This window comes from Castanea sativa, chromosome 2 (genome assembly GCF_040712315.1).
Source record: "Castanea sativa cultivar Marrone di Chiusa Pesio chromosome 2, ASM4071231v1".
Lineage (NCBI taxonomy): Eukaryota > Viridiplantae > Streptophyta > Magnoliopsida > Fagales > Fagaceae > Castanea > Castanea sativa.
Genome location: NC_134014.1, coordinates 24,191,120 through 24,202,954, shown reverse-complemented (window position 1 = coordinate 24,202,954; position 11,835 = coordinate 24,191,120). Strand labels below are relative to the sequence as shown.

At 36.4% G+C, this 11,835-nt stretch overlaps 1 protein-coding gene across 1 annotated transcript; it reads left to right on the top strand.

The window, feature by feature from the left end:
• The first annotated feature begins 8,460 nt into the window (after positions 1–8,460).
• On the top strand, positions 8,461–10,410 carry LOC142623269 (9-cis-epoxycarotenoid dioxygenase NCED6, chloroplastic). Its single transcript, XM_075796660.1, has one exon. The coding sequence runs from the start codon at positions 8,473–8,475 to the stop codon at positions 10,351–10,353; it is 1,881 nt and encodes a 626-aa protein (XP_075652775.1). The 5' UTR covers positions 8,461–8,472; the 3' UTR covers positions 10,354–10,410.
• Positions 10,411–11,835: the final 1,425 nt, after the last annotated feature.

The following is an 11,835-nucleotide window of genomic DNA, read 5'->3' as shown; positions in this document are numbered from 1 at the left end:
TAGTAATACCTTTATACCCCTCCTTTTTCATTTATTTTCAAGTTTCATGCATTTTGGGGATAGAATCGAAACTATGAAAATTTGGAGTTTTTGATGATTTAAGCTTTTTCTTTCTCAATTGATCAATGAGTTTTTGTTGTGGGATGATATACAACTATTCTTGGTGATTTAATTTGATCAATTTGGGTTTTTGTGAAAAATTAGAAATTCTAGGGTTTGAAACTACCCGAATTAGGGATTTTGTTCAATTGGGTTTAATTTGATGAAATTGGCTTGTTGGATTGATTCATATGATCATTATATTGTGTTATTTGTCTTGTTTAATGATCAATTGGTCAATCTCTTGAAATTTGTACAAGTAGGTTTTTCAAAATTTTTGGGGTTTTTGATATAAACTTTATGCTCAAGCCAAGTTTGTGATTTTAAAGTTACATTGAACTTATTCTCACTGCATTAGAGCATGCATCATTTGCTTACACTGTTTATGCATCATATAGATTGTTATTTTTTATATTGTTTTGTACTAACTTGCAGTTTGCCCTTGATTTTTCTTGTTTTTTTTTTTTTTTTTGTTTTGTCATTTCCTTAGCATCATGCCTAGGAAAACTAGAGCCAACAAGAAATCCTCCCTTCTTCTATTTCATCCTTTGAGAGTGAGAGATTCTTGAGTGAGAAACACCAAGAGACCTTTGAGACACTTAACCTTAAGAGGAACATTTGGGATGAGAGGAAAGTTTTGTTAGACGAGCTAGATGGTGAGATTAGACGTAACTTTGAGCGTCGAGCCTGGTTGCCATTGTTGGATATTTCTCATCCACCTCCAGCTACCCTGATTAGAGAGTTCTACTCGAACCTCTCTATCCACGTCTATGATTCCAACACTTTAGTTAAGAGTTGGATACGAGATGAAGAGAACACCATTACTCCTATGGTAGTGGCAGATGCTCTTGGGGTACCTGTGGTCCAGTATCCTATCTACCATTATGATGAGTCTCCTCCCCTAGACGATATCATGTCTTACATCACTGGGTCTTCTATCCAATGGGGTTCTGATCCTCAGGTCACTACTACTGAGCTCATTGAGGTACACTATCTTTTCTTTAGGATTGCTTGTCATTCTTTGTGGCCTATCTCTCATCTACACACCATCCCTATTGAGCAATGTGTGTTTCTGTATGCCCTTGTTGCTGATGCTCCTATCAGTTTTCCTCATCTTTTTTTTTGTTCTTTGAACGAGGTTTATAGGAGTAGTTCTACTGCTCATGCTCTTTGCTTCCCCATTTTTATTCACCGGATTCTTTTACATCTTGGTTTAGAGGAGTTTCCTGAGTCTGAGCCTGTTCATATTATCGCTCCTATAGGTGCCACCTTTCTTAGGCAGAGGGCTGCTCAGTTGAGAGAAAGCTCTAAACGTCCTAGGGTTGAGTCTTCTAGTGTCGTACCTCCTCTACAGGTGATACTTCTGCTGAGGCATTTGTCGAACCTGCTGCCGCTGTTGATGTTCCACCGCCTTTTACTTCGGATGATTCAAACATTCATCGTATATTGGAGACTATCATGACCGTTTAGGCGGCTCATGGTCAGCTTTTGGTGGACATGCTTGATGAGCTTCATGCTTTGCCAGCGGATTTAGAAAGTATTAGACCACCACCTCCTTTTGATGATGAGTGAGTGCCCTTTGGCAATTCGTCACAAAAAAGGGGAGTGCTTATGGTGTAGAGAGGAGTTTTTGTTGTAGGGGAGATTTTGTGTTGTTTGGAGCCGGTGGAGTTTTTAGATTGTATCTAGGTGCTTTACTTTGTATTTACTTTTTTGGCTCATGATGTTTTGTGTTTGTGTTGTCCATGATAGGGGGAGATACTTTGTTTATATGTTTCTTGTTTCACATTGTTTATTGATTTATACTTATGAGGTTACTCATGATACATGTCTTTATTTTTTGTTCTGTGAAATGAAGAAGTTATATTTTTATGTTACTTGTATTTTCCACACATGCGTTTATGTGTTTGTTAAGTGTTACAGGAAAATACAAGTTGATTCAGTCGTGCTGTTGTCTACACTTGTAACTGATGGATAGTAGTTAGGTTGAATTTGTTATGTTGGGCTATGTTTTTGTAATGAGCTGTTTTTATGTAAACTTCGAGCACTTTGTTATGTTTGTGTTTTGTCACGGATTGCCAAAGGGGGAGTTTGTTGAGTTTTAAGACCTTTAGGTTTAAATGTATTAGAACTCTAATTTGTAATGTTAGCAAACCATGATCAAAACATTTTAGTCTTGTTTAGACGTGCTCAAAGTATGTGTCTTTTATGTAAAGTTGGAATCGAGTTGTTGCAGGATTTACTGTGCAATTCTGCTGGACTCGATTGATCGAGAATTAGACTTGACCAATCGAAAGTCATGCAGATTGTTTTTTTTTGTAGATTTTTCCAACTCAACCCAAGCCCGTTTTACGTGTAAGGTTATATGTTTTGCCCTAGGTATAAAAGGGAAAACCCTAGCTACGTTTTTAGAGTTGCTGCTGATGCTCTTTATGTTGTGTGTGTGAATCTCTTGTGAGATCTAGAAATGTGTGAGTCACATACACTTAGGGTTATCAAGATCTAGATTAATGTCAAGAGTTTGGTGATCAATTCAGTTGCAGATTCAAGAGCTTAAAGATATACAAGCAAGAGTGCTTGTGCTTGCTGAGAATCCAAGAAAGAAGTAGTCCGTGGACTCGGACCTGTCACGTGGTCGTAGTAGTAAGTTTCTTACTCGATGTAGCAATGGAATGTTAGTGGTCTAAATCGTTATTGTGTAAATTTCAATTCTTTCATAGTGAATTCAGTTTTACCTTGAGGATAGCTAGGTTAAATTCTTCTCAGGTTTTTTACCGGTTTGGTTTTCCTGGGTTATCATATTGTTGTGTTCTTTATTTTCCGCACTTTACAATAATATGATTTCTATGTGTTAACCTAAATCTGCATAATTTACCAAAGTTAATCACTTAGTTAAATAACTAGGTTAATCTAGTCAAATAACTAGGAGTCTAAAAAACGTACACCACCTATCTAATCATGCAATTACATGATAGTAGTATGTAATAGAAAACAGAAAATTAAAACTAAAAATTTTCAAATTCCATGCACATAAAGTTTGCTTAGCTAAAAATAACAACTAGGAAATCAAGACATAAACAGGCTAGTCATGAAAGAAATAAGTGAAAACAAAAAAAGTAGGAAAAACATGCAATATATTATGATCTAATAGGATAGGATAGGACATCCACAAAATCATGTAACAATTCATCAACGTGTGAGGGTACAAATGTACAATTACACAAACCCTAGCTCCGGATTCTGAATGATGAATAAACATATATCATGAGAACTCTTATAAAAAATCAAATCTAATAATTTTAATATTCGAATTATTTTTTCCAATTTCATGTGAACTAATATAATTATTACGTAAAAAAAAAGGTGCATAGATCTATCTTAAAACGACATGTAAAACATGACCCAAAAAAACATATTCTTTAATTAATTAATTAATTAATTAATAATTTACGTGATGTAAACTCAGTGACACATGTTGGAAACGAAATTTCATATCATATAATCATCTTCAGCATATAGATGTATAAATCTATCCAAGATATGCATGAAAAGTGTAGGGATTAGAAAAACTGACTGCCCAAGCTCACTTAGAATAGTGGCTGGATCAGTCCAACAATGGCAAAAAACAATGAATTTATAAGAGAGGGAAACAAACAACAAAAGAGGGGCTCCGCCCTAAGAGAAAAATAAGGAAGAAAAGGCCGATATTCTTAAAGGGATGAACCACTTTTTTCATACAAGCTGTCCCGAGGAGGCCACATTTACATAAGAAATGTTACTATTCACTCCCTTTTTCTCCAGCGTTCTTCTTCTTCTTCTTCTTCTTTTCTCTATCTCTTAGTACTTGTGTCTCAATCCTCTTTTCTATAAACCCTCCTTTTCTTATATACTTCACCTTACCACATATCTCATCCATCCATCCTTACCTAACAAGCCTCCTCTCATGACACTTGTCTCTTTCTACATCTGAAGAAGGTGGCAGAAAGAGTTTGCTTAGCTGTGACTTACACTATTCAGGTCACTTCCTCCTCAATGCAGCTGATAAAACTGTTTCCCACCATTTAATGCGGAAGCAACAGGCTACTCCAAACTAGCTAAAGACTTCCCCTATGATCATTGATTCCCTCCCTTCATATCCCTCTTTCCACCTAGAACGCTTCAAAGTCCCTTGACTCTTCCCTTCCTCTCCTCGGGTGACTTGCCTCCTCGGGCCCGTGGACCACGGCATCCCCACACTTATACTACAACTCTACAACTTCATCATCGGTCCTCAGGCACCCACAAAAAGCATGATTAAATGTACTATCATAACAACTAAATCTTTTGAAGATGCAATGCATGAACATGGAAATTAACAAGTGAGTTTCGAATAGATCTAGATCTAGAAACTATCATGGTTAATCAAAGAACATATTCTAATGATCTAACAAGGAAATAGTAATCCAACACATATTTTTGGATTTTTCATTTTTATAAAATAAAAATAATCTAAATTAATATAGTTTTAAAAAAAAATCAAGCTTTAACTACTATGGAACCAAGAATTTTCCTACATGCATCCGAATGCATGAACAATTAGTAGATCATAAATTAGCAGAAGGATCTCTTCACTCCTTTGCTTTTGCAATTAATTCAATATCTAATATTCATTCTCTTCTACCCCATATCCACATGCTCTTTAAATGATTTTTTTCGAAATAATTATGCTTTCGATCGGCAAATCTATGCTCCATTGATTATGTAACCAATATGATAAGCTAGAAAATGACTAAAAGTTGTTGTAAGTGGACGAATCCTATGAATATCTATAATATGTGTGATAAAAAAAGTTCAAAGAAATATAGTAAATTTTGTGGCTTGGGTTGTGTGTGGGTGAACTTAGTGTATTAGGGCGCCTAAGAATCACTGTAAGAGGAAACTTAGGCCATTTTCTGTTGAAATATCTCTACTATTTATAGAAAGAGGCATTTTCATTGTATTTAGGGTTGAATAGTCTTACATTTGAAGATACTATTTGATGTTTATCCTTTACATGAAAAGAGGTATAAAGTATTAGCAATTTTTTGGTGTGGATAGAGGATGTTCTTTCACATTAATACATAGCCAATTTTGGCTATTGTTTTAAGAAAGATACAACCAAAACCTTCTTCTTTAAAAAAAATTTAAAAAAAAAAAAAAAAAAACTTGGAATCGTTTAGTGCCTTACAAATTCAGACCAATAGAATTAATTTTTAGGACCAATAAAAATTAATATAGGATAATCTTACGCATGCATGTCTGTGGTAAGATAATTGGTTGACCAATAAAATTCAAAGCTTCCATGAAACAATAGTCTAAGCATTGTTTTGTACACAAAATATACGGACCCAGTGGTGACACCACGTTGAACTCAGGGTGTTCCTAGGAACACCCTGACTTGAAAAAAAAATTATATATAATAATTAATTTTTTTTTATTTAGCCTTTAAGAAAAAATAAGGAACACCCTCAAGCAAAATAGGAACACCCTCAAATAAATAAAAAAATTTATTTGTTCTACTTTCAAGCAAAAAAAAAAAGTCCAAAAAAAATTTTGAACTAAAATTTGAAAGGAAAAAAAAAATGTAACAGAACAAGCCCACAAAAAAGCCCAACATCAATCCTAAATGTAAAGGAAACCCATGTTAAACAAAAAAAAACAACCCAAGAGATGGTACACAGGTAAAGCAAACCCACGGATTCTCAAAAAAAAAAAAATCAAAACAAAACAAAACCCAATATACGTTGCAAATCACAAATAACAAAAAAACTCATATCACTAAAGCAAACCTAAAGACAAAAACTTCAATAGAGTAATGCAGCCAACGCTACAACACAAGCCAACAGACAGACTGGGCATCGCCGCATTGGAGATCGATCAGCCAACACAACTCAAGCTCCAGTCCAGAGCACATCACATCGGGATTCGGGCATTGGAGATCGCTCACTGGATGATCAGAGATCGTCGATCGGTCACATCGCTCGCTTCGTCGCTTGTCGCTCGGCTTGGTCACGTCCCTCGCTCCGTCACTCGTCTCTCGGCTCGGTCACGTCGCTCACTCCATCGCTCAACTTGCTCCAGTGCTCCTTCAACCTCAACCTCAACGTATTTTATAACTTCTCTCTCTTTTTCTCTCTGACTCTCTCTCTCTCTCTTTATATGAAAAATGAAAATGAAAGTGAAATCTGAAATGAAATAATGACTCTCTCTCTCTCTCTCTCTCTCTCTCTCTCTCTCTCTCTGTTCTTTAAGACTTTAACAGTTTAACTTTAATACTTTATCTGATTTTTTTGAACAACTATGATTGGCTCAGCTTAGCTTTAACTTTATTAATATTTTGGCCATGTTCTTGACTTTTTCTTTTTGGCTTTATCTGTGGGTGTGGGTGTGTGTTGATGTTGGTGAGACTTGGTGAGATACAATTAATTGTTTTATTGTGATCTGTGATTGTGAAATTTTCTGATTTGCAGCTGGCTCTTATGATTGGGGAGCTTGTCTCATTGTCTGTTAAGTGGGGTGGGGGTGGATGGGCACATGGCACATGGGGCCAAGTGAGGTATTTGAATTGAGGGAAGTAAATGCACATCGAATGTGTGCTAGTGCAACTAATAAATAATAATTTAATTAACCAATAATTAATTAAGGGAAGCAACTAATAAACAATGATTAATAAATTAATTAACCAATAAATAATAAATAATAATTTAATTAACCAATGGGATGTATGCTAGTGCAACTAATAATTTAATTTAAAGAACACCCTGAAAAAAATTTCTGGAGTCGCCACTGTACCGACCTATTACTCCTTATTAATTGCATAATGACAACTAGTGATATGTGAAATTACATGTCAAGGTCATTTACGAAATTTACACCTGTGTAAAATTACTATTTTACCTTTAGCACTAAAAATGGTTGTAAAAGTTAAAATATATAACTATAAATGTCATCATGGTTTGTAGGGGATGGCTATATTTCTACGCAACCATGGAACATGGTTTTTGATTAGCCTTTGCTAAGATGGTGACTTGCTTGTCGTATTTGGGTTGATATGTGATGGTGTAATTGCGGTGGTTGGGTTCATTGTGGGGTTGATTTGGATTTGGATTTGGATTTTGGAGTAATGTCTGTGATGGGTGATTGCTAGTTTTGGTTTTTGAGTCTTAATCAATACATTGCAATAGGCTAATATTTGAATTCATCATCGGCATAAATCTCATTGATACTTCCAATTAAGAGTTTTGTAATTTGTAGTACTCATTGATACTTCCAATTAGGATATTTTGAGTTCAAATATCATTCTTCTTAACTATCAAATTATATACATTTTTTAAAGTTGGGTACTACTTTTTGAGTCTTAGTATTTCACTTTTTTTTTTTGGGTTGTTGAATCTTAATATTTCACTATTAGATATGGTAAATAACGGTTGGTTGGTGAAGCACCTAGAATAGGACAAGTATTCTTTTTGATTTCTACAAAACTTCTAATTTTAACCAGCTTTTTTACCATAAAAAATAAAAAAATGATAACTTGCTAGTGGAAAAGGTTAATGTGGAATAAATAGTACATAACCCAACCTTCAAAGTTCAAACGCATCTCACACGTGTCCATGGGCGGAGCTGTTATTGGACTAGGGGGGGCAATGGCCCCCCCTAATTTTTTTTATAAAAATATTATTATATTAATAGGTACTAAGTTTAACAATTTTGTTCAATAAAATTACACTTTGCCCCCTTTAATAATGCCATTAATTCTTTTTAGAGCAATCTTATAGCCAAAAACGTTTTTACAATGTTTATACAAACTATTAAGGTAGCAAATTCTTATTAGTTCGTACACTTGCATAACTTTTTATATATCAATAACCACTTATCACATTAGCAATTTGTAAAAATTTTGTAGTTTTAGCATTTTTCACTTTTTAAAGAACATAAAAAATTAATAGATTAAATCTAAAACAAAATATAAAAACTCAAAAAAATTAGCTCAACAATAAAAATTACCAATATAATAAAACTAAAAAAATTAAGTCCAATCAATATATTTTACCTAGAACAAACTACTTGGCCATTTAAAAAATTTTTAACAAAAATCCTTAGTAGTAAAAAAATAGACTCAAGGGTCGAAGCCACCGCACACAGCTAGCAGCAAAGTCGCCCCCCCTAACTCTAAGTCCTGGCTCCGTCCCTGCACGTGTCCATTGCTCTTCTTACTCGCTCGAAGAGCTCGATAGCACCCGCTTGACACAGTACTTGTTCATTTCCTATAAGAACACCAACAAAGCAACCAAAGTTTCCCACACCATTATTTTCTTTCACACACCTTTCTTCTCTCCCAAATATTTTCAGATAGCCATGCAAGCCTCTTTGCACTTCAATACCTTACCATCAACCTCGCCAACAACCTCTAATCTAAAAAATAAAGCTTACCCACCACCGGTACCCACAAGACCCAAAAACTCAATCCCATGCACTCTTATCACATCCCAAATTCTCATTAACCCTTCTAAGAAAACACTCCCAAAAAAGCCACCATTGCCACCAATAACCCCAGAAGTAGCTAAACCATCATTCAAGCCAAACACGCCAATATCAACAACAGTCCCACAAAAACCCGCGTACCCACCTCACTTAAACCCTTTTCAAAAGCTAGCAGCTTCAGTTCTAGACCAAATTGAGACTTCCCTAATATTACCACTAGAAAAAAACCACGACTTACCCAAAACAGTCGACCCGGCAGTTCAGATATCGGGTAATTTTGCCCCGGTTCATGAGTGCCCGGTTCAGCATGATCTTGAAGTGGTGGGTCAAATACCATCCTGCCTACGCGGCGTATACTTGAGAAACGGTGCTAATCCTCAGTACGCACCCTCAGGACCAGGTGGTCACCACTTGTTTGATGGAGATGGTATGATACACGCGGTGACTCTAAGTTCCAAAAACCAAGCCAGCTATAGCTGTAGATACACTCGCACCAGCCGGCTCCTTCAAGAAGCCAAATTTGGAAGGCCACTATTTCCGAAGCCAATTGGTGAGCTTCATGGCCATTCGGGTTTGGCTCGGCTCGCTTTGTTTTTTGCTCGAGCGAGAGCTGGCTTAGTTGATGCCTCGCATGGCATGGGTGTAGCTAATGCTGGCCTTATTTATTTCAACGGGAGGTTATTAGCTATGTCCGAGGATGACCTTCCGTACCATGTCAATATCAACGGTGATGGTGATCTCGAAACGATCGGACGGTTCGATTTCGATAAACAGCTTCATTGTCCCATGATAGCTCACCCGAAGTTGGACCCCATCACCGGAGAGCTTCACGCGCTGAGTTACAACGTGCTGAAAAAACCGTACCTGAAATACTTCAAGTTCGACAAGTGCGGAAAAAAGTCACATGACGTGGAGATCTCACTGGAACAACCTACGATGACACACGACTTTGCTATCACTCACAACTTTGTGATTGTCCCGGATCACCAGGTGGTGTTCAAGTTATCCGAAATGATTCGGGGCGGGTCTCCGGTTATTTATGACCAATCCAAGACCTCAAGATTCGGGGTTTTGGCGAAAAATGACGTTGACGGGTCGGGTATCAGATGGGTTGATGTAGCCGAATGTTTTTGTTTCCATTTATGGAATGCTTGGGAAGAGGAGGAGGAGGATGATGGTGAAAGTACTATTGTTGTAATCGGGTCATGCATGAGCCCACCCGACTCGGTGTTCAACGAAAGTGATGACCCGACCCGGAGTGAGTTAACGGAAATTAGGTTAAACACGAGGAGTGGGAAGTCCACACGCCGAGTCATCGTGTCAGGAATGAACTTGGAAGCAGGACAAGTAAATAGGGAGCTTCTTGGACAAAAAACTAGGTACGTGTATTTAGCAATAGCTGAGCCGTGGCCAAAGTGTTCAGGCATTGCAAAGGTTGATTTGGAGACTGGTGGGGTTACAAAATATATGTATGGGAATGAACTGTTTGGTGGTGAACCATTTTACGTGCCCAAAAAAAGGAAATATAGTAACAATGGAGGTGATTATCATCATGTTGTTGTTGATGAAGATGATGATGGGTTTATAGTGGGGTTTGTGAGAGATGAGAAAAGAGAGAGGTCAGAGCTGGTGATAGTGGAAGCTTCAAGCATGAATCAAGTGGCTACAGTGAGACTCCCTACTAGGGTTCCTTATGGGTTTCACGGTACATTTGTTAGCGTCGAGGATTTAAAGCAACAAGCAGTATTATTGTAGGAGGTGGTATATACTGTATCCGATACAACTAATAATTCAGTCTTACGATTAGATGAGATTTATCCATTTCGGCTGAAAAAAAGTTACTTATATTGAATATATGAGATATCTTTTCGACGTTTTTCTATCAAGCAAGTAGTTACTTTCTCTTTCCACGCTTATTTTGTGTTGTCCAAGAAATTTTTGTGTCGTCTTTCGAACAACGAAAATTTCAATGTGCAAGAGAATAAGTCTAGGCCTTGGACGGTGCATGTAAATGTAAATAGCTCTATAGCTAATGCTACTGGGCCACCGGCAATAGATGTAAACGTAAGTGTATATAGCTTCACTGCTATATAGACAATAATATCAAGCATACATTATTTAGTTTTTACTTTTGTTTTGCTTCCTTTCTCATTTTTTTTTCCCAGTATGTTGTATTGGAAATATATTATATCCGTACGTGTGTATATATAAAGCCACTAGCGTGCTTTAGCTTTTAAATCTATTTTAGTTCCACAATGATAAAGATTAATATTTTTTAGTAACTTACGTAGTTAAAAGAGTAATATTACAATCACAAATATTTTTAAAAAATTTTAAGTTAATTTATTCTTATTTGTGTTTATTTAAAAACATTACTTACATTACCTTTTTATTTACTATTAATCACTTATCATATTTATAGTTTGTAAAAATTTTAATAAAATGTTTGTAGCTCTACCATTTTATAAAATGACATAAAATAGAGTAAGGACCAAGTATGAGGAAGCGTTTATTGCATCTCTCTCAGCAACATTATTGTTAGAGGTCGGTTGTGATTTTTTTTCTTCGTCCCTTCCTTTCTTTTCGGTGATGAGACTTGACTCTCTTCTCTAGCTTAAAATGTTTGTTTCCTTGACCATGATTGATTCTTAGTGCGATGGCGTTTGGATCCGGATTATTGCGTTCATGTTTTGCTTAAAATGCGTTTCAAAATTTTTTTTTCCTAGACCGCACCTCTTGCACCGTTCATTGTCCATGAACAGTGCAAGAGGCTTATGAACAGTGCTAAGCTGGCGTTTCACGCCTTTCTTTTTTCTTTTTTCTTTTTTAGCTGTGATTTTTGACTTTTCTGCACACTAGTGGGTCCCATGCACTGTTCACAGGACCTACAAACTTCACTTTTCAGAAAGTTTTTCATTAAAAATGGATCTCACGATACGATTCACACATTTAAAAAATATTTTGCTACAGTATTTTGAGCTTTCAGTTTTTAGCTGCATCCAAACAGACCCTGCGTATGTCCATCCGTTAATTTGAACAATTAGACTCTTGTTTGCTCTCTCTCAATCTTCCCCGCCATTTCTCATGTTATCAACTCTTATTGCCGGTAGCCAAGGATGGAGTCACAAATTTTTATTTGTGGGTAATTTAAAGTACCCCATCTCTCTCTCTCTCTCTCTCTCTCTCTCTCGCTCACACACAGAGTGTGTGTTTGGATTGGGTGTTTTGCTCAATTTT